Source organism: Oryza brachyantha, chromosome 3 (genome assembly GCF_000231095.2).
Source record: "Oryza brachyantha chromosome 3, ObraRS2, whole genome shotgun sequence".
Lineage (NCBI taxonomy): Eukaryota > Viridiplantae > Streptophyta > Magnoliopsida > Poales > Poaceae > Oryza > Oryza brachyantha.
The window spans coordinates 22,447,102-22,469,856 of NC_023165.2; the positions used below are offsets into that span (position 1 = coordinate 22,447,102).

At 40.9% G+C, this 22,755-nt stretch overlaps 2 protein-coding genes and 1 long non-coding RNA gene across 6 annotated transcripts; all 3 read right to left on the minus strand.

Moving 5' to 3' along the window:
• Nucleotides 1–7,142: 7,142 nt before the first annotated feature.
• LOC107303434 (DIBOA-glucoside dioxygenase BX6-like) lies at nucleotides 7,143–8,846 on the minus strand. 2 transcript variants are annotated; one of them, XM_040522375.1, is made up of 2 exons: nucleotides 7,867–8,846; nucleotides 7,143–7,773 (listed from the first exon to the last, which is right to left on the minus strand). In XM_040522375.1, the coding sequence occupies exons 1-2, from the start codon at nucleotides 8,470–8,472 to the stop codon at nucleotides 7,363–7,365; spliced, it is 1,017 nt and encodes a 338-aa protein (XP_040378309.1). In that variant the 5' UTR covers nucleotides 8,473–8,846; the 3' UTR covers nucleotides 7,143–7,362. The 2 variants fall into 2 exon arrangements, with proteins under 2 accessions (XP_040378309.1, XP_040378308.1); XM_040522374.1 differs by having other exon boundaries at nucleotides 7,143–8,846.
• A 5,179-nt stretch (nucleotides 8,847–14,025) lies between these two features.
• Nucleotides 14,026–15,466, minus strand: LOC102700325. Its single transcript, XR_001549857.1, has 4 exons — nucleotides 15,094–15,466; nucleotides 14,881–15,002; nucleotides 14,706–14,806; nucleotides 14,026–14,581 (listed from the first exon to the last, which is right to left on the minus strand). It is a non-coding gene; the product is annotated as an uncharacterized LOC102700325 (long non-coding RNA).
• Nucleotides 15,467–17,802: 2,336 nt separating this feature from the next.
• On the minus strand, nucleotides 17,803–22,246 carry LOC102717691 (scarecrow-like protein 9). Of its 3 annotated transcripts, none has more exons than XR_001549954.2 (5): nucleotides 22,084–22,246; nucleotides 19,500–21,820; nucleotides 18,452–18,652; nucleotides 18,217–18,348; nucleotides 17,803–18,134 (listed from the first exon to the last, which is right to left on the minus strand). XR_001549954.2 is itself a non-coding variant. In XM_015835617.2 (2 exons), the coding sequence occupies exon 2, from the start codon at nucleotides 21,794–21,796 to the stop codon at nucleotides 19,601–19,603; it is 2,196 nt and encodes a 731-aa protein (XP_015691103.1). In that variant the 5' UTR covers nucleotides 21,797–21,820; nucleotides 22,084–22,245; the 3' UTR covers nucleotides 19,403–19,600. The 3 variants fall into 3 exon arrangements, 1 of the variants encoding a protein (XP_015691103.1); XR_001549953.2 differs by having other exon boundaries at nucleotides 17,804–18,134; nucleotides 18,217–18,377; XM_015835617.2 differs by lacking the exons at nucleotides 17,803–18,134; nucleotides 18,217–18,348; nucleotides 18,452–18,652 and having other exon boundaries at nucleotides 19,403–21,820; nucleotides 22,084–22,245.
• Between the last annotated feature and the right edge of the window lie 509 nt (nucleotides 22,247–22,755).

The following is a 22,755-nucleotide window of genomic DNA, read 5'->3' on the forward strand; positions in this document are numbered from 1 at the left end:
TGATACTAAGTTGATCTGCAAGGCTCGCAAGGTAAGGTTTCGTCTAGGAGGCTCTAGTGTAGCATTTTTTAGACTCGGCTTTTGCAGGTTGGCCTTTTAATGAAACTGTTCATAAGGAGCCCAGGATAATTTTTTAAGGTGCCTGACCAGCAGCTTATTGCATTTAAACCTGTTTTAAGGGTAATATGGTCATTTAGAAGAAGAAAAAAAAAGCTGATATGGTCCACAATTGTTGAACACCCGACTCAATAAATTAATGAAAGAGCATGTACAGCATAAAATCCTACAATTGAGGGGTACCCCTCCTTGGAAAAGAAAACAAAAAAACAATATCCATAGATAAATTCAGACACAAGTCGTTCAGATTTTATTTCTAGGAGTTGATTTTTTTTTTTAAGAATGGAGGGTGTATCCGTGTATGTAACTAGGAGATTGAAACCATAGAGGAGAAAAAAAATCAAGATAAAGTAGTTGTTTCTAAAGCTGATCATGGATCACATTTGGCTGGCACGTATTAGACTAGCAAGGAGAATTCGTACTTTTTTCCTTCGATTTTGCTACATCAACTTGTGTTTGCATGAGAATCGGAGGCATGGGGATCAAGACGAGATCAATGTGTAATTGCTAGGGTGAGCTAATCCAAAGAAGATTTTGAATACTTGAAATCGATTTTTTATGTTATTTAACCATTTTTGTTCCTTTTTTTATCTTTTTATTATCGGTAAGAAAGCAAGTAAAAAAATCTATTCAAATTATATGTATCTTAAAAATTAAATTTAAATTTCAAAATCATTTTAGAGTTTCTCTCCGTATTTTAATTTTTTAGAGAAGGGTATTTTTTTTACCCGACCTATATATCTAACCGGATATATGCAACCATTTTTTTATTCGCATTTGGGAACTTAGCCTAACCCAGGACCTTGGGTGCTACTCAGGTCACTGCAACTGCTAGGCTACCTACCCTTTCATAAAACTCACCGTATTTTAATACATCACATTATTGATTTTTTTGTTACATGTTACTACCCTAGCTAGCTCTGATGAGCTGATCCTCTTCCATGACATTATGGGGGTGATTGTATATGTTTTTCATTGACAAGTTAAACGGTATATTTGTAAAAAAAATAATTTATGAATAAAATTTATATATATATATATATATATATTCTTACTGATCTAAAAGTCAATATTGAAAAATAAACTTGGGCAAAAAAAATCTTAAATCCAGCTCTAAATTTATGGTTAAATATTTAAATTTTGGTTTATAAGTACAAGAACCGAAGAGAAACGTTGAGGGTGTGCAGATCCCCATGAGTTTTGTGGATCGCCCGCAGTGCCGTGGCCAGATCCAGTAGCCATGCATGAGCTTGGGCCTTGGGGGCAGGTCGGCTGAGGCAGCTAGTTCCATAGACAGCGGCAAAAGGTGGTGGCGCAATCGGTAGGTGCTCCTTGCTTGCCTGGCAGTGGACCGTGGAGGATTGCTATTTGCCATGGCCATAGGATTTGTGGCTTACATGTGTTCTGGTATTGTTCATGATATCTTAATTAGTTGAATATCTGAATAAATGATGTCCCTTCCTAACTGACACCGATCTATGCCCCTTGCCTAACTAATCTATCTGGGTTTTTTCATGTAACATAGGCCACGTTCAGCATAAGGGTTACGAGGTTTAGTTATCTGGCGCAGAAAATATAGTATTAGATTAGTGTATGATTAATTAATTATTAATTATAAAAAATATAAAATAGATTAATATGATTTTTTAAACCAACTTTTTATAGAAAATTTTCGCAAAAAATATATCGTTTAGTAGTTTAAGTGTGCAGGCGGAAACGGGGAATTTGGGGTTACGAGCCAAACACGGCCATAATTGACTTTTAGATCTATATTTAACTGTTCGTCTTTTTTTTAAATATGTAAAATTATAATTTATTCTTAAAGTTTTTTAGTAATAAATTAAATTATAATAAAATTATTAATAATTATATATTTTTTAAATAAAACGAATTATCAAATATAAATCTAAAAGTTAATGGTGTCGATTAAAAAGAACCGAAGGGAGTAGCACTAATGAGGTGTCTATCTTGTGGTAGTGCATTTTACTTGTATGAACTCCCAAAATAGATCAGCGGAAAACAGGCGACAGGAGGTAAGGAACAAAGAAAAACGAGGTAACGTTTTTGATTTTGGACAAAACCGTCAGAATAATTCTAGCATTGCAGAGTCCATCTAGGGCCTCACTGTGTTCGTTTCTGAATCTCACGTAGGCAAAAGAAACCTAGACGTATGGAAGCTCATTGCAACAATTCCAGGTATGGGGCATACCAATTTCTTTCACGATACAAAATAGATAGTATCTACTTCCGTTGTACTTGTAACATGTGTTCTTTCCATGCACCTACTTTACTGGCGATGTGAAATCTTACTGTTCAATATCATGTTAACTTGTAAGGAAGAAATATATGGTGACCTTTTTGCATTTTTCCCGGGTTACTTTGTGTGCCAAGAATTGCTGACAAGGTGAGAAACAGAGAGACCTATCTCTTCGCTTCTCTATATACTTACAAACTAAAATTTAAAATTTAAATCTTAATTTTAAAGGAGATTTTGGTGTTTTTTCATCGTAAATTATTTTCCAGCATTGACTTTTAGATCGCTAAAACACGTATATACTTTTTAATTTATAAATATATTATTTTTTGGTTTTTTTTTCTCTGAATAAGCCAATTTCCTAGGTTGTTAGACAGATGGAGGAACCTCATATATCAGTAGGTTGAAAATAAAAGTACCATTTACCGATAGTTTTCTTATTTTGCTTGGGCATCTTTTAGTGGTTTGATTATAAAGGAGATGAGATTGGGATCCTACTGTTCTCGAGGCACATGAAACTTCAAAAGCCATCAAACTACACCCGACGAAACCCTCAAGGCAAACTGACAGTCATGTTTGTATATTGTACTACCTCCGTCTCGGTATATATACTTATAATTTTTAAGCATTCATCTTATTTAAAAATTTAGTGTAAATATAAAAATTTATATGTAATAATTAAACTACTTTTAATACTAAAGATAATAATAAACAGAATAAATAATATTTTTAATTTTTTAATAAGACAAGTGATCAAACATTATAAATAAAAAATCAAAATTCCTTATAACATAGGACGGAAGGAGTAGCTACTTGCCGGGGATACAGGATCTGGATGAATGAGAGCTTGTCCCATTCTCCTTCCTTCAGCTGGCGCTCTCTCATTTTTGTCCTAAGAGCAAGTTCAATGGTAATATAGTATACAATAGCCGGCTCTAAATCGTCTATAAACAACTTAATAGTCATATTGTATATATAAACAACTTAATAGTTAATTTATACAATAGTTATCTATAAATATACCGTACATAATTAATATCCGATCTCACCTGTTATATATACATGTGTATTGAAGTCCGTGTTGTAGCTAGCTATAAATCTCTATAGTCCGTTGCTCTTCTCTCGTCTCTTATCTACTTAAAATATAATATATTTATAACTGATTTATATATAATATTGTACTTACTCTAACTAGTTTCACGACTGTTACGTTGCTCGAGTGACGAGACACACGTCGTGATTTTTTTTTCATTTTATTTCTGTTAGTTACTGGATGCATGTGATTTTATTTTATTTTACTGTTTGCGATCTTTCCTTTTGTTAGTTGTTTTTTCAGTCGTATGTGCAATTTTGTTTTTTGCAAGTTACTGGCTTACTGCATGCGTAGTTTTGTTTTTTTGGTTTTATTGTGCACGCCGTGATTTTTTTTTTGTTTTCCTTCTGTTAGTTGCTACATGCGTGTGATTTTCTTTTTCCTTTTTTTCTCAGATACGACCTGATTTTTCTCTTAAAGGAAATGGAGAAAGTAATAATCATGGAAGAGCATTTCCATTTTTTCGCTTCCCTGACTTCTTCCTGTCCTGACATCTGCGATATCAGCAGCTACTAAAACCCTGATCATTGCAACACCTAATCATGATCTCCGTTGCAGACTCGCAGTGTCTCGAATTTTTTTTATTTTTAAATATTTTTAATAAATAATTTTATTATTAAACCTAGGAGAAAAATATTTCCACTATATGAATCTTTTAGCCACGCCACTAACATTGGCATGGCAAAACAAAACTGCCACACAGAGTTTTTGGCGTGGCGAGCAGGGCAAGCACAACAGTGTAGACGGTTGTTGTCTATTTGACACACACAGACAGCTAAATAGACAGTTTGTACAATGATTTGTCTATTTATTTGTCTGCAAAAACATTTAATTTATCCTTTCACACATAAATCAAGGCAATTAATGGTGCTAACGAATAGACGAAACGTGGCATACAACAGTGCTAGCGGTATCGGTTTGGCATTGGAGCATGCACCTATGCCATCTCTTCACGAAGACGTTGTGGTCGTCTGTTAGATGGGGCGAGGTTTTTTTTTAAATTTTATAATATACAGACAGCTTAAAGACAACTGTTGTACGTGCGGTCGCGTGGCAGCGTTGTCACCGCCACGCTAACCAGGTTGCATGACAACGTTGTGTTTGCATACCAACTAGATTGCATGACAGCGTTGTGGTGCTACGCCACCAACACTAGTGTGGTCAAAAAGTTCGTACGGTGAAAATATTTTTCTCCAAGGTTTAGCAATAAATTATTTATTAAAAAAGTTTAAAAATAAAAAAAGTCAAGTGTCTCACCGTCTTATAACTCCTCTTCGGTGCATTCTACTGGTAGGATTGTGTTGGCAATAGAATTAATATGAATCATTTATTAGAAAGAGTAATTTAGTACTTTGTTAATTAATTTATTAGAAGTATTTTGTAATTTAGATATTTTTTGTCAATGAAAAAATATATTACTCACGTGTATTACATACGGGAGGTTGGATGTCTGGTAGAGTACATCATTTGTGCATCCGCGGTGATCACTTCAGCATCCACGGCAGCACTCGCTTCAGCATCCACCGCGGCGTTCGATTTGTCCGTGTGCGCATCTGCCGAGGTGCGGCTGTGATTCTTGAAGGTATGTGGCTAAAAAGACCCTTTTAAATTTCTACTATATCTTTCATCTAATATGGTTGATAGTATAATTTAATTATAATTATACGATAAAAATAAATCATTAGTATCGATTACCTTCTATTGCCTGTTAGAATGTACTGAGAGGGACCTTTATATAAACTTGAAAAGTGAAACAGAAGAAAGAATTTTAGTAGCACTATGGTTTATGTGTTCCGAACTGTGCTTGTTTCTGAATATCTGTTTGGGTGAGGATGGGAAGCATTGGGAATAACAAATCAAGAAATTTCTGTCTCACTAGTAAGAAATTTAGAACAATATAAAAGTAAAAAGTGAAAATAAACTAAGCATAAACAGAAAAAATGAGGTGTGTAGTTTAGTACAGAGAGAGAAAAATAACCTGAGCATAAGCGAAAAAAATAAGGTGTGTTAGTGCTATACACATGGAGAGGCTCTAGCTTGTCTCTGGTTTTCCTTTTGTCACGTTTCTCAATGTATATTACTCAATATGTAAAGGGTGAAAGTAAATAAGTAGGCGTAGGTCGAAATTAAAATATGCATGGCATGCAGTTCTCTGAAATCATGAAACCCTCGTAATTTTCTGTCTCTATCTTGGCGTTTTTTACTGTGTTGTTGGGGCGAGACGTGTCGTGAAAGAAGAAATGTAAGTATATCACGTATCTCCTAGATGAAGCAGAGAAGCACAAGGCTAGCGTTTTTTCTTTTTTTGAACCATTTTATTTTTGTTTTTAAATAGATCCTTATCAGACATATTTTTAAATCTGAATTTTTTAACCACACCGGTCTCGTTAGCATGGCCAAATAATTCGGTCACACTAGTCTCGCTAGTGAAACAATGTTATTTGGGTGGTGTGGTCATAAAGATCCTAATTTTGAAATAGTCTAGGAGGGTTTAATTTTAAGCATAAAAAAGTTCAAAAATATAAAAAATCCAGGCAAGCAATATGTATGGAGGCTACACCGAAAAGAGTCATCAAATGGAGGAATGGGTCATCTGATATAAATTAGGTAACTTCGAATCACTAATATATTGACCCACTTTGCTACGGTTTAGTGACACAAAATAATCTGACTTTGCATTAGGGATCTGCCTTTCAAGAGGGAAGGCTTAGTCTAAAGGGGTAGCATGAACACTGAAATGTATTTATTTTTCTGATTTGCTCTTATCCTCGCATTACCATCGCCCTGATCAGTGCACCACTGTCCTCCCAGCATCAAACCGTCGTCCTTATATAAACTTCCAACATGAAACGGAAGAAAGAACAGAGGACAAACAAACGAGAGAACATCTGTGATTTTTGGGTAATCCATCTCGATATTGTTAGTATTGTAGCTAAATTCTATCTTGCAATTCATTAATTGCTGAATCTACATGTGCTTGAGGATGGGAAGCATCAGGAGAAAGAAAACCAGAAATAGCAAGACATATACTTGGACAGTGTGATTTTTCGGTCTCCTTGCTAGTGCTATTCCTTTCTCCCTGATTTGTATACCTAATGCTTTAGTGATTCATACCGGATTTACTTGTTCACCCTTGAGGCTGACAAGGTGTCAAAGTCTTTGACGAGGCATGCCAGAAAACTAGCTCAGTTATTTGTGGGTCATGACACATTGAGAGTCTAACCTTTCCCCTGTGATTATGTTTATTTGTTAAAATTTAAAATTTTCAGCTTTAAATCTGTAGTAGATTTTGGGGTAAAGTTTATTTTAAAATCTTACCTTTTTTTATCTCTATGAATACCCTTGTGCTTATGCTTACAAATATGTCATGAATAAGGCAAACAAACATCCCTTGAGTGTGATAAACTTCTTGAGCGATATTAACCACCGCGAGTAAGAGACCGTGAGATGCTCTCGCAATTCTAACGATGATTTCTATATTCTTTATGCCATAAAGAAATTAGTACCAAACACTCATCTTGCAACACAAACAGCTACTAATCACATTTGAATTTAATAGCATTTTTATTTCATCATATTTTAGATGTTGTGTAGAAATAATGTATTTTTCAAGATATGGTTATCTTCTCTTCATTTACTAAACCTTTATTCTTTATGAACTTATTAATTTTATAGACATCATAATATTTATTGCATCATGAATTATAAGTATGGGCAAGCTGACCACAACGGTGCTCTCCTATATCGATAGAACAAGCTGATCGTTTTATTTTAATAAGTTACATGACTATTAATGTTTTGTTAATTTTAAGCTTGATTTACAGTTCTATAAATTTGTAAAGTAATTTTGAATTAGACAAACAATAAAAGGTAAGTTCGAAAATCAAGGAGGGGGTAGCTAGGGAAGAGTGGCAGGAAGACGGAAATGGTGGAGGGCGGGGCGGCCGTCGAGCCCTTTGCCGTCGTAGTGCGCGAGGAACTCCGCGACGGTGATGCTCCTGTACAGCGGCGGGTCGCCGGAGTCGGAGGTGAGCTCGGCGATGGGCCCGTACAGCCTGTCGCTCCGGCTGGTCTCGCACCCGAGGTCGACGTTGCAGAAAGCTGCCACCGACACCCGCGCCGCCTCCCTGCTCCGGTTGGCCACCACCCGGTGCTCCACGCTCCTCAGCCTCCCGTTGCTCACCAGCTGCAGCAGGTCGCCGACGTTGACGACGAGCGCGCCGGCCACGGGCGGCACGTCCACCCAGCGGCGCCGGCCGTCGCCTTCGTCCTCGAGTTCGAGGAGCGCCTGGAGGCCGCCCATGCCGTCCTGCAGGAGCACGGTGAGGAACGCCGGGTCGGAGTGCCGGCTCGTGCCTACGGTGAGGTCCGGCTCCGGGCACGGCGGGTAGTAGTTGCTCACCACGCTGACGCCGTCGGCGCAGCCCATCTCCCCCAGGCGGCCGCGCTCCAGCTCCAGCGCCGACGACAGGAGCTCCAGGACCGACACGGCCAGCCGGCGCGCCAGCTCGGCGTACTCCAGCAGCACGCCCCTCACGGCGGCCGGGAGCTCCTCCGGCCGCGGCGGGTCCGGCGCCGCCTGGACGAAGAGCGTGTCGCGCCAGTTGGCGGCGGGCGACTCGAACAGGTCGAAGTTGGAGTTGAACCTCACCTTGCGCCCCGGGTCCCTCGTGTACGCCTCCCGCTTCGCCGCCGCCGGCTGCTCGTGGAAGCGCCGCACCGCCGCCAGCGTCTCCTCCATGGCGCGCACCGGCACGCCGTGGTTGACCACCTGGAAGAACCCGACCGACCCCGCCGCCGCCCTCACCCGGGCCACCACCTGGTCCCGGTCGGCGCAGGCGAGGTCGATGACCGGGATGGCGCCGGCGGAGGCGACCGGCGTGGGGTCGGGCGGGTGGTGGAAGATGCGCGGGACGGCGGTGGCGCCGGCGTCGACGAGGCCCTTGACGCCGGCCTTGGTGTTGTCGAAGGCCTTGAGGTCGCGGAGGCGGGCGTCGTAGGCGGACATGGGTGGCAGTGGCAGGCCGACGGAGGAATCGGAAATGGAGGTCGCGGCGATGATTGATGGTGAGTGGTGGGTCGCTGGATCAGCACAAGGCGATGACGCCACTGCACTAGTGGCTGCTTTGCACTTCGCACAGCAATGATAGAGAGAGAGAACAGTGATACGAAATTGGAAGAATCTTGAACGTCCGTTTCAAGATGGATACATGTGCTACAGTTACAGGCGGAAATATATTCACAACACTATTTATTTTTTTAAAAAAAATTAACTCAAAACTCTATACAGTTGTATTTTCAAGCTGTTTTAAACCCGGCTCTTAAATTTTATTTTAAAGGCAGAATGTTTGAACTTATTTTCACCCCCAGCTACAGTACAAAATGGCTAATTCACGCGTGGCACTTTCCAAGCAGCAATTACTTTTATTGTTTTTCTTTATGTGTATAAAATTTATATGTATAAATTTAGGTGTATAAAGATTACTATATGTATTAAGTTTATATTTATAATATTTTATGTATATAATATTTGTATCTGTGTAGATTTTTTAAATAGAGAGTATATATACACACGCGTACGTACGTATGTACTTATACTTTACATGTACGTACTAATCTGATCGCAGTGGACCTGCCCGCTTCAGTAATTGCTATAGTATAAAGCAATAACTTCATTATTATTTTTTGCTATTAGTGTTTGCTGCCATACAATACCATTAAATCGTTACAGTATCCAGCTGTTTTCTTACTGTGCGTCTCCAAAATTGCTTTATAATATCAGAGGATGTGAATCCCTGTTCGCTCTGATATCAAAATAAACCGTCTTTACAAAATTGGCTTTAGCAAACTTCCCTTCACAAAAAAAACTTGGCAGTGTTAATGAACAAAATACAGCCTGTTTGGTACGGTTGATTTAGGGGTAAAAGTGAATAGTCCCTGCAAATTTCGGTACGGTTGATTTAGGGATGATCATGGTACTTTGTACTCTCCGTGAGCAAAAAATGATCCTCTTGCTACCTAAATTACACCTGACCCGATGACGGCAACATGGGCACTGACTATGTGTTAATTGAATGGATTTCAGGCCAGTTTGGTTTATGACCAAAATTTGACCATCTTAATAGTTTCTTAAATATTTAATTTGGTAGTGCCTTTGGTTAGAAGCTAAATAAGACTACACACTTTGTTTTTCTTTCTTTCTGATTTTGGCCTTAAAGTTGTCGACAATAATTCTCACGTTGGTTATTTAGGTGGAGTTGGGGAGTCTCTCACCTTTTGAGGTGCCTTTTAGGATGTAGCAAGATTTTCTTTGGATTGGCCAATAACTGGTATTAGTGTTGGTCTCTGGTACCCTACACACTCAAGTGACGTAGGCTTGAAGCCCAGTGGACCATGGGTTTTTTAAAACCTATATGTGCTCGTGTCAGAGGTCGGTTATTGTTGAGGGCACCAATATGTTACAGGGGAGATTGTTGGAAATAGACGCATGGTGGTTATTTAGAATAAGATTAGCAACAAGATGGGTCAAGGCTAGGTTGAACAAGAATGGCTAGACCCCGGCAAGCCCCTAACCTCGATCAGGGCCCCATGGGTGAACGATGAGGCTAAGGACATCGCACAGAGACACGTGGAGACAACGGTCAGCGACGAATGCAAAGGCAATGACAACGAAGAAGCGATGGGGTAGCGGTGGCGAGGATATGGGGGCAACGAGTGGACTAGTGAAGAGATGTTGAAATGATGATGTGGGCTGACAACAACAGATTAGAGATAAATTGAAAATTTAGGGTTAGGGTTTATATATATACTAGTAATTAGGCCTATTCGGTTGATTCTTTAGTGGGCTATAATATTTCAGGGCCTTGTGAGATTCCCTGTGGTGGAATTTTTTTGCATGTCCCCAACCACTTTAGGGTTGGGCCCTAGTGGACCCTGGCCCCAGTGTGGAAATTGCTATCCCTTATTTAGATGGAGTTGGATCAAGGAGGAGTCGCTCAGATTTTTTTTATTTTTTTAACCTTTTTAATAAATAATTTTATTACTAAACCTTGGGGGCAAATATTTTCACCATATAAACCTTTTGGCCATGCCAGTATTGGTGGCTTGGCAAGACAACACTACCACAGTCTTGTCACGTGACAAGACAATGCTGTCACACCATCGACAATGGCGTAGCAAGCCTGTCACGTCAAAAACACCACGTGGCGGTGTTGTTTTGTCACTTCAATATTGATGGCGTGCCAAAAGGTTCATACGATAAAAATATTTTTCTGTAAAGTTTAGTAATAAAATTATTTATTAAAAAGATTTAAAAAATAAAAAACGCTCACCTCTTGAGGGAGCTTTTGAGACGCAGAATGCTTTCTCCCGGTTTTTGCCAATAAAAGCAAATATAAGATTATCTTACCACAAATTTTAATAGACACATCTTGGTAAAGGCCAGTTTTAGCTTCAAACCAAACACACCCTCGTTTTTTTTTACCGCACTCCTGCCGTTGCTTGTTGTCTCTATCAATCGGATCCTCAAATAATGCGTTTGTTGGGATTTAGTACACGATTTTCTGTCGCGTGCAGAGTTAAGCCAAATTCATCAAAACACGGTTCACTTAAGGGTTCTTTTGCAATTTAGGAATCTCAAAACACGGGAAAAGAAAAAGGAAAAAAAATACAGGATTGAAGTGTCCTATAAATCAATAACTTGTATTTTTGCGGGTTTGTGTGATTCCAACCGGAATTGCTTGTGACAGTTTTTTCAACCATCGGCAACCAACTATGCCTTTATTTTTATTTTTTTAAGTATCAAATATGCTTTCAGATTGCTGCTGCAATCTTTTAAGGATGTGTTTAGTTCGTGGACGAGGTGGATTGTAGGATGGGTTGATTCTATTTTTCTGTTTGGTTGGATGGATTGGTCCCTGTTTTTTTGTTTGGTAGGAGGGACGAGATGGGATGCGTTAGACCTATTTTTCATTTGGTTGAAGGGATGAAATAGGATAAAGGCTACCTCTCATATCCAAAATAAAATATTAAATACTAGGATTAATATATGAAAAACCTAAAGTAATTGAATGTATATTTATATAAATAATATATTTTAAATAAATTTAATAAATAAAATGGACACTCCTCTGTGCATCGTGATCGTCCTGGGACGGATCCGTCTCACCGTTTTGGTGGGATGGGTTGAACCTGGATCTGAGAGGAATATTCTTCACCTGGGTCTAACCCATCCTACACATCTACCAACCAAGGGTCATGAATGGGTTGGCTCTATCCCAACCCATCCTATCCCTAAAACCAAACACATCCTAAGATTCCTGACGCGGAAGGAGTTTTCAGCCATTGGAGATAGACGACATATTTGCAAATAAAAAATAATTTATAACTAAAAATTTTTATATAAGTATTTTTAACAATCTAAAGTCAAGGCTAGAAAATAAATTTTAGTAAACCCCCTCCAAAATAATTTAGGTCAAAATTTAAATTTTAACTTATAAGTATGAGCAGAAGTAAAAAGATGGAGTGAAAATATAATGCTCCCGCAATGCTGATGGTGTGGAATTGAGCATGCGACCAACGGCTTGCGACGATGCAAGTTCCGGTAATATATATACGGGTTACATATAAATGATGTGATTACATTATAATCGTGTTACATTTGAAAAGTTTTGGAGTAATTTCCAATTGGAAGTTGTATAGATAGTCCCATCCCAAAATACTGCTCCTTTTGTTTACTACCATGTTCGCTGTTTGTTCCAGCCTTTCAGGCATTTTTTAATGTATTTGGTCGCCTAGGTTAGGGTCGGCAATAGGACGGGTTGAGGCCTGATTGGTCCAGCCTAACTTCTTCCCCTAGCTCTAGCCCTAAGCCGAAATCGGAGCCAAACCGTTCCCCCATCCACAACCCTGACAAGCCCCAACCCCGACTAGGACCCCACAAGTAGACGGCGGAGCCAATGGGTGGCCAAAGGAAGGGCACCACGATGAGGAGAGCATGACGACTAGCGGAATAGACGACGACCGGCTAGTGTGGTGACGGGCGAAGTCAACAATAGCCGGTGTGGCGGAGGTTGGTGCCAGAGGGTGAAAGGCGACGACGGAGGGTGGGCGGTGGGCAACAGGCGACCAGGGGCAAAGGGCATCGGTGGAGGACGGCCAGTGCACGACAGGCACCAGGCGGCGGGGGCGGCATGTGATAGGCGGTGATGGGTGGGAAGGAGCCAAGGAGGCGGGCGAAAGGCAGAAGGCGGACTGTGTTGGGTGAGATGCAGATTGTGTTGGCTCTTTGTTGTCCACTGTTTTGTTGTGCCTAGCCTAACTATTTTCATTTTTTTAAAAAAATTAGGGTCTCATAGGAACCTCACAAGTTATTAGTGTCCCCCGTCCTGTCTCCGATAGAAACGGGCTCCAACCCCTATTCCCCACGAGACGAAAATTGTCCCTTGCCCGACCCTGTTGGAGCGGGTCCCTGCCAGGGCCATCCCGGCAAATGATTTATCAACCCTAGCCTAGGTAAATATCCACCCTAGCTGGCGCCACCCAGCCTGGCTTAGAGCAAGTATAATAGCAGGCTATAAGCTGGCTATATATTTATGTGGAGAAGAGAGGGGATGAGAGTGTAAGCAGGCTGTAAGCTTGTAGCCAGCTTAGGCACATGAACCAAGAAACTCTGTGAGAGTAACATGTGGGTCATATATTAATGATGAAGAGCTAACTAGTATATAGGTGGACTAAGAGAAGGCTTTTTCTTATAGTCAGCTTGTTGGCTATATTATTAGCCTTGCTCTTAGATGGCCTAGTTTTACATGAGAAATCTAAAATTGTTTGGTGGTCGTACCTCGTATTTTACATGAGAAATCTAAAATTGTTTGGTGGTCGTACCTTGTATGTAGAGCCATGCCACCTAAGAACAAGTTTAATAGTATAGCCAACTATTAGGTCCAATTCATCTATAGTCAATGTAATAGCCAATTTATACAATAGTTACCTATAAAATATATACTACTATGTTCCACCTGTCATACAAGCATTGTGCCTTGAAGTCCATGCTGCAGCTGGCTATAAATCTGTAGCATACTACTCTTCTCTCTCCTCTCTTATCTTATTAAAATATATTTATTGTACCTGCTCTAAACAACGTATTTGGTTCACGACACACAATGGCAAAAATCAGGCTTGGAGCCAACAGAATATTGCCGAGTCAAGGTTTTATCCTTCCGCTCCAGTCAGGCTCGCGTGGAACGAGATCACGCATATTTTGAAATAGAGTTTTTATATTTTGAAATAAACTACGATGAAAAAAACTTAAATTCTACTCTAATTTTAAGGTTCAAAAATTAATTTTAGTTTATAAGTATAAGCAGACACGAGGCTGCAAAATGCATTTCTGGACTGGCAGGCCCAACCTTCACTTTCGCATAAACCTGAGACATACCCATGACTATCCCAAACAACCAAACAACCATAGGCACAACCATATGCCTGAATGAGTCAGGCCTGGATGAGACGCATGCAGCCTAACAAACACGGCCAAAAAGTATTGATGAAGGCAGTCACTGAAATTACTGATGGACCGGCTCCAGTTTTCGACATTTATCGACCGAGCCAATCAGAAAACGCTAACGAAGGGAAACGGTAGACAGAAATAGTATAAAATACAGAAATGGTTTGGTTGTTTACCGAGTGCTTCATCGGTAAACCATATTGTTATATGGTAATTACCATTTAATAATCCGGTAAAAAATTAGCGCTTTCATAGAATCTCTAGAACCCAAGCTATCTCCCTGGCCCATTGCACAGTCAATAACTCATTAAGATTGGTAGTTTTCTCAAAATTATAACTATCCAGCACTGAATACTTGAACCTATTGTCATTAATCAATTTGTCATGCATGCTGTGTGTAGTTGTGTGGAATGGACTTGAAATTGTTATATTTATACTCATGCAATCATGTTATATACTTATATTGCAGTTAAATGTGAGATGTTATAGTTCGGTTATTTCCAACTTGAATTACCTGCTTCTTACAACCAAGTTCACTTGATTATAAGAAAGAAGCCCACAGCAGTAATCACCATGGACGCCAGGCCGGCAACTGGCTGCTGCTAAGAGCGAGCTAGAAAATGGGCCAAGTGTCTCAGTGAATGCCAATTTGGGCTTGATCTAAAAAACTGTTTATGGGCTGAAAAGAACAGTAGACCCCAAATTATGGGGCCCCATGGTACGACAAATGCACTTACCCGGACTAGAAGCGAACCCATCAGCTAAAGAGGAACAGACACCCAGTCAGTTAACGAGCAGCTAGGCTGTGCTGTTGGTTAAGCTGTTGCTGTTCCCGTGCCTGCAATTAATGGATCAGATCACGAGCCATGTATGTACGCAACCATGCATCACCATCGATCGTCTCAACTTTACCTTAGTGCTTCCACTGTGCCCAGGATAGCAGGAGAACGGATTTGAGGCTCCCAGCAATCCGCGTTTCAGAGATAAGACGAGAAAGAAACCTCCAGTCCAGTCATCATCTGCCCTTTGAAAACCTGCAAGATTAAGCAAATTAATTAGCTGGTTTCCACGCAAGAACGAAAAAAAGGAAAGGAGCAATTAAAATTGGGGAAGAAAAACATGGACCTCTCATGCACGCTTTGCCTTTGCACCAAGGAAATCCGAGTCACAGATGGGGATAACCACCAACTGCTGCTGCCTGCATCGGACAAGAGAAGGATCAGGAGCCCCATCATTATGGTGAGCTTCTTTTACTCACAAGCCTCCTTTGGTTCCATTTCCCTATCACCTTTTGTTTTTTTCTGCCGCCGCATCACATGGATGCATCATGGCCCATCATCCTATGTAAGAATCTGCCTGATGTTCCAATTATCAGAATATGTGCCATCTTCGGAAAGATGTTTCCAGGCGCTAGCTTCAGCCCACAAGGGAAGTGAAGTCAGCAAACCCCTTACCAGACTTCAATTATCAGATGTACTCTGGTATCAGGCACCTGCAAAAGTTCTTCACGATAAACCTCTTTTCTTTGGTCCAGCTCGCGTTCCGATCATTCACAAGAAAAACATCATTTGGGGTCCCAATAGTAATTGAGATGGCTGAAACTGGCAGGAGGAATGGGAGAAACAACATAAGTAGACATATCTGCACAGGTATCAAGAGAAATTTCTAGCAAAAATTAGCTGGAAGACAATCATAGATAACACGAGCACAACAAAATGTTGGTTTAGTGGTTTTACCAGCAGCGAACCACAGTGTGTGACACCACATATTTTGCGCTATTTATTAAACTAAGGGTTCTTGCGAGATCAATCTGAACTTTAACTCCCTTCAAAGGATGTTACTTATATCTACAGCACTGTCAGTATAACTTTTACATCCTGATTTGTTTTTCTTGTTAAATGTGCTAGTAATCATGCACGTGTAGTAGGAATTGTGTAATGATGTCACAATTCTAGAAAATCTGATTTCATAATGTAATCTAGCCAAGATTATAATCCATGTCAAACACTTGCAGTAACAAGGTGGATGCAAGTATATAACTACATAGCTCGGCAAATGCATGAAAAAGATTTTTTAAAAAAGAGGTTCATCAGTTTCATCTCACTTTTGTCAGGCTAGAAACTACAATAAATACTTAATACATCTCTCTTCTACTATCAAGGCATTGCATAGTAGCAGTACACGATTGACAATAAAAAAGGCATGTTCTCAATCTAAAAATAGTTAAACACATTGCCATATTATCATCGATAATTGAACGAGAACATACATTCATCACACGTGAAAAGAAACAACATTATGTGCCGAAGGCACTAATATCTAAGACAACTAAGAGTGATCGCTAGCAGCTCATAATATCCTCCCCTTTTTATCAAGAAAGCATGTTTGTATAGTTCATATTTTAGGAACTAAGCATTGAAGAAGCGTTGGAAGGAACATTCAGCCATTTTGTAACTAAAACTTATGAACAAATTAAATGCAAGACAGGTCCTCTCAAATATTCAAGTGTTAAGAAGTTTCCACAATTGAAATTCCTTGCTAAAACTCTTGGATACATCCTTAACTACAGGCATAAGCACATATAATATGCCAGCAAACTAGAGTGTTTTATGAAGAGAAGAATCATGGTGTTTATTATGAACATTCCGAAATGCCAAACCAACCAATCGTCACTTGAAATCTGCTACAGCGTGTAAATAAGGCAAGTGATAAACATGTGTACACATAAAAGGAAGAATACAGGAGCAAACTCCATTGATATAACCTAGCAACACAACCTTGAGTAGAAATCAACATATTGGTAAAACTCACGTAAGGTTTCTCACTGAATTATGTATATTAGCTTCTTCATTTGAACATATATAATTCACTAGCAACCACAATTCTTAGAAGCGCAGCTTTCCAGCCATCTCAATCTTTTAAGAGTATCCACAAATTGTAATGATTAAGAACTCATGCTCAGCATCTTAATTTGCCTATGCATCTTTCATCTTATTACTCACTTATGATTTATAAATTAACATGAATGGGGCTATTACATAAGGTTTATGTATCAGGCTGGATCAGGTATTTTAAATTCAGGTGGCCCAAAATTTTTTTTTGAAAAACACGTCCACATATATCTGCAACAGAAAGATATGGGATGTTATAAACCTATAGATGAAATAAAATGTCACTGAAATAGAGACTACTAAAACTATAACAAGGAAGGGGAGCTTACCATTTTGTAGTTTGATAGTGTTCGAGAAATCTTTAAAGAAGTTATCATGGTCCTTCTCAATGTCAGGCCCCAATTTCCTTAGCCCTGGTGGGTTATACCCCATAACAGAGAAGTGTCCCTCTAGAAATCAAGATACAATAGCCAAAAAGAATTACCACCTAGATGGCTAGGCATCACAGAGAATTACTAGCAACAAATTAGATGTTTCAGCATGAATTTGTAACAAACATATAATAACTTTGCCTATGGCAATCAAACTTCTCAGAAATCATATAACTGAGAATTGTCTGGTCGAAAGGTTAGTCCTCAACAGTATTCAATTAGTCGATTGAGATGCTACCATTTTTTTAAAAAAAAAAAAAAGAAGTAACCGCTCTATGTGAATATCTCGGCAGATACCGTTAGTCATGCTGTCTCTTATAGCATAATGTATGCAAAGATAATTTCTATTGAAATACCACTATCAAGATAAAATTGATAGGGAAAGGTATATAAGTTCAAGATATCACCTGGTTTTTCATGAAAAGAAAATTAGGAAGCAACGCATCAGCTTTTGTTCAATCTTTCACTGTAATATTTCTTAGATATCCATCTTGAAATGAAGTGGATGATCCAAACTTCCACTACACGTAACACAAAATTAGCCTCTTTCCATAATCAGAATGTGAGCAGTAAGTCTCAGTAAGGTAAGCATGGATGGAAGAAAATAGTTGGGCCAAAAAAGGATAAATAACATTTATGTAGTAAGTACAATGCAATCCAAATTAAAAAAAAAAAAGATACCCTATAAATTACATCCGTAGAAAAGAGAAATTCAGAAAACACTGCACCACTAAGCACCCATGCAACAATGGCTAAAACCAAGGCTTCATCAGGATCAGTAGGCCATAAAGTACAAATGCACCGATTTATCGTCCACTGTATCCAAGTCAAATTAAATCCATGCCTGCAGTAGACAATCGAAATTTCACACTTTACCAAGTCCCTGAAGGAAAACAGAGGAAGACAAACTAAAAACAAATGTGCACCTATGATACTGCAGGCCTTGGCACCCCTGAAGCAGCAAAGTCTTCTCCTATTCCTCCAGCAACAGCATCTCGAGGAAGCAATTGACAAAGAATTCTGGCTTGCTAGGAACATAATCCCTCAGACACAAGTCCCTAATTTCCATAATCAAATAAGCATGCACCTGAAGCACATAGTGCGACAACTTCAACTCCAATCAATACAATTTATAGAAGTAGGAGACAAATTAGAAGCTACCTGACTGTGCCAAAGTCCCAAAGAACATTCTCACAAATGAAGTCAAGGCCAGGGTACAATGGTGCACGCCATCGCCTGCTGCCCCAGATGAATAACCATCATAGCCGCTAGAGGGCCTCCGCCTTTGCCACCATTGCACTGGGTATCAGCCTTGGCCATGGGGGTCTCATCTTGGACGGCAACCTCTCGCATTTATGATCACTGATTGGTCACCCATCACCATCATTTGCACATAGTCCAGGTTAGAAGAAGTAGAGGTGTGCAGCTCATGAGAGTATAACCATGGAGCTGGTGGCCACTATATTGATTCAGGGAGTGGCCATGGAGAGATAGGGAGAGGGAATGATGACTGGTAAGTGCAAGGGAAAACATGCAAAGGCACATGCCTACTTTGAAGGCTGTAATTTTTGTGGTCCAGGCAGGATTAAGGGGAATATTGGTCATTAAGCTAATTACTTTATCATTGCATTAGTACAGACATAGATTATTGTCATTAGTTGTCCCTGTAAGGCAGGACCATGGAATGGGTATCAGACCATAGATTTATCAGATAGGGCAACTAGAATTGTTCCATGCACGTGAAGATTCGTAGACATAGTAATGAGTATACATTAAGTACTAAATACTTGTTTTGGAGAGATCCAGGTTGTGGGGCAAGGATCCAATTTCAATATGAAATGCACAATGAAAACAACCAATGGCTAGATACTTGTATCAACTTTTGATGTATGGCTAAATTTTGAACCTGGTGCTTTTATATTATATATAAGTACAGATACATATGTGGTAAATGCAAGGCAGTAACTAGCCTGCACAATTGGATCAAATCCATAGCATGTAAAATACACTTGTTTTGTGAAATACGCGACTTTGATGCTGATTGGGCTGCTTAGTAATTAATTGATTGTCACATATGTCCTACTTGCTCTGAACTGGAAAAATTATCAGATGAAAGCCTGAACAGAACTAAAGAACTGAACTAATAGTGGGCATATTTGAAAGTCACTGAACTGAGCAGCAGTACTTTGAAAAAGAACAATAAGCAGACCTGTACATACGCTTGTAGTCCAATGCAAGTACCTTTGCTCCTTAATTGCTAGTGCTAATGGGCAACTAGGCACAGCCCACAGACCCTAACCTAATAACAACCTAATTGTTATTAGGCTTCCATGTAGATATGGCATAGATAATCCTTCCTTTCCATCCTTGAAGAAGCCATCCACTGTCTTCGTCAATAACAAAGTCTTTGTGATAAATGTCTTTAACTTTGTCCTTGGCTTTCATCACAATGTCTTGGTTTAATGGACATTGGACAAATCCAGCCCTCAGATTCCTCACTTGCCACTGCTTGTATGTCTCCGGTCTCTCGACCCTGTCTGAGCCTTCACATGCAATAACATTGAGCGCTTCTCGGCCAAATAGATCCCTCTCAATGAGTGCACGTTGGGCATCATCCCGCGGCACAGTTGCCTCAAGCATGTCAAACAACGCAGAGAAATGAAACAATGCCTCACGAAACCGGGTGATGAAGAAGGGGACACTGTATGACCCATTGACAATACCATGTATAAAAATTGCGGGGTTCACTTGCCTTATGGTATTGAGCACCCTATTCCTAGGACTGTCTACAGCAACTGTTTCATCAATAAGATTTCTGAACCGATACAAGCAATTAACAATCACTACTTCATCTTTCTTGATATTGAGATCCTCAACACGGATGGTTTCCCACTTTGAGGCAATGCCTTGGTACTCAAAAGGGACACCAATCTTCTCAGCATATTCTGCAAGCCTCTGCCCTGTCTCTTCGATGCGCTCAGTCGGACGGAAACCTGGCTGAGGTACATCAATCCCTGTGATGCGCAACTTTGGTGGCCCACCTTCCCTCTTGAAAAGACGCCTAATCAGACACGGCCATTGGAAGCCAAAGTAAATGCCAAAGTCAATGATATGCACCTTTGATGCATTTTTTGTCAGACTTAAGATTGTTTGATTGGAGAGGAAATGTGAGAGCCTCTTGAATGGGCATGCTGCAAGGTAAAGATGGTATGCCTTGAGCATGTCAGAGGCTGTTGTCCGTTTTGCCACAAGTTTATGATAAAGCTGGCTCCCTGTTCCGGCCAAGCGAGCCTCAAGACCATCTGCAAAGCAATATGCCAATCTTTGGGCACCATCCCCATTTGGCTTGGCATGCTGCCTTACTTGCTTTAACAACTCACTAGCAGTTCGGCGGTCATCAGCTGCCACTGCCTGAGCACAGTGGATGAGGATCGTCCTAAGGTCCACCACATCCTTCTTTGTTGGCTTCCTTCCCCGCGATCGGGTCCCACTTGCTCCTTTTGTCTGAGTGACTTGAGAATTCTTCGAAGCTTCAGTTTTCATTATGTTCATAAGATCAGTTGCCTTCTTCTCAGTTTGACGAAGCAGATCATCAAACATCTCAATCCAATCAGGTTCATCAGAACAAAATGCAGACTGTTTGATGTTCCGTCCTTCAATCAGGTCAAGGTCTTCAATCTGTTTGTTTTTCTTCACCTTCAAAACCTCTGACTTGCTGCCATTCAAAGAAACAGCCTTCCGTGCTTCTTGACGTTTTGCAATACCACCAGCTTCTAAATCAATCACTAGCTTATCACTACCTGGGAGAAACTTACGTGCCTCCTCAACACCTCTCCTGAAATCCCAGGTTGGAAAGCTCTCAAACAAATACTCAGGGATCCTGCCACTGGTAATCAAAGGATCTTCTAATACCTCCGCTGTGTTGCAAACATCGCTTGATGTGCTAACCAGCGGTTGAGATGGATGACCAGAAAAGCTCCGATGCTCACTGCGTCCAACATTATGCCGCTGTCTGCCATCGACCACACCACCAGTGTTGCTGCTAGTAACACTACTAGAAAAGGACTGCGGACAGCTGCTCGTGCTGCTCTCACTCGGGCTGTCCAGGGGCCAAGCTACCATTTGGTGGTCAGGGGATGGCGGGAACTTGTGCCCAAGAATGTCGTAGAACGGCTTCGCAGCCGCGCGGAGCGCCGCCGACTCCTCCTGGTACATGCTGACCTTCTCATCAATGTCTTCCTCCATGAGCATGCGGCTGATGTAGTTGAGCGACTCGTCTGATATAAACTCCCAGTCCTCTGGATTGTCAGCTCCTGAGTTGACGGTGACCCTCGACACCGCGGACGAAGCGTTCGAGCTGGTCCCGGCGTCCATCTGTGGCACGATCGCCGGCTGCGGATCAGCGAACCTGAAGTAATCACTCTGGCTGGTGTGCTCCGCGTAGCCATCATAAGACAAGCCGCAGAACATGCCAGATAGCTCGCCAAAATTGTTGTCGAGGCCCATCGATAGCCTCCAAAAACAGCAGACCTGTTCACCTTTCCATCGTCAGTGACAAGGTAACCAAGCAAAAATCAGCTCAACCACACGATTTTTTCTCCCCGGAAAAAAACAAATCGCTCAAAAAGTTTCCTAGAACTATAAACTGCTACTGTTACTACACCCGTACGCATCAAACAAATCCACGACGAACCGGACGGATTAACTGGAGGCAAAAGCAAACCAGAAAAAAAAAACAACCCAAGCCAACGAGGAGGAGGGAGAAGTGATCCCGAGAGAAGAATGAGGAGTACCTCCGATTCGATCCCGTACGGAACCAACACGGAAGCGGGCAGGAGGGAGAGGGAACCCCGCCGCGGCCGCAACCCACACCACCTCGCTGGCGCGGCGCTCACGCGAGCGAGGCGGAGGCACAGGCACAGGCACAGGCACAGGCGGGGAGGGCTACCGCAGGTCTCCTCCCGCCGCTGCCGTCGGCGCGCGCGCGAGATCGAGAGACGTGAGCTCCGGGGCTCGCGCTCCTGCAGATCGGGAGACGCCGCGGCGCGGATCGAGAGAGCGCGATGGAGAGGGAGAGGGAGAGGAGGGGTACACGGCACGGGGAAGAGAAGAGGGGGTGAGATGGAGCACGGGGAAGAGGGCATCTTGGTCATCCGCCATTTCCGAGCTTTTTTTATTTGAAAACTCTCGACGCACAGATTGCCATACGTTTTCTTTTTTTATTTAGCCCCATTTAGTTGGAAAAAAAATTAAAATGTCAGTTTACACGTTGACCGTATGTTAAAAGAGATTTTAGATATGAATAAAAAAATAAATTTTATAGCTCATCTAAAAACCGTGGGACAAATCTTTTGAGCCTAATTAATTTATCATTAACACATATGGGTACTATAGCATTTATGGCTAGCTATGGACTAAATAGGTTCATAAGATTTGTCTCATAATTTTTCTCCTAGCTGCGCAAT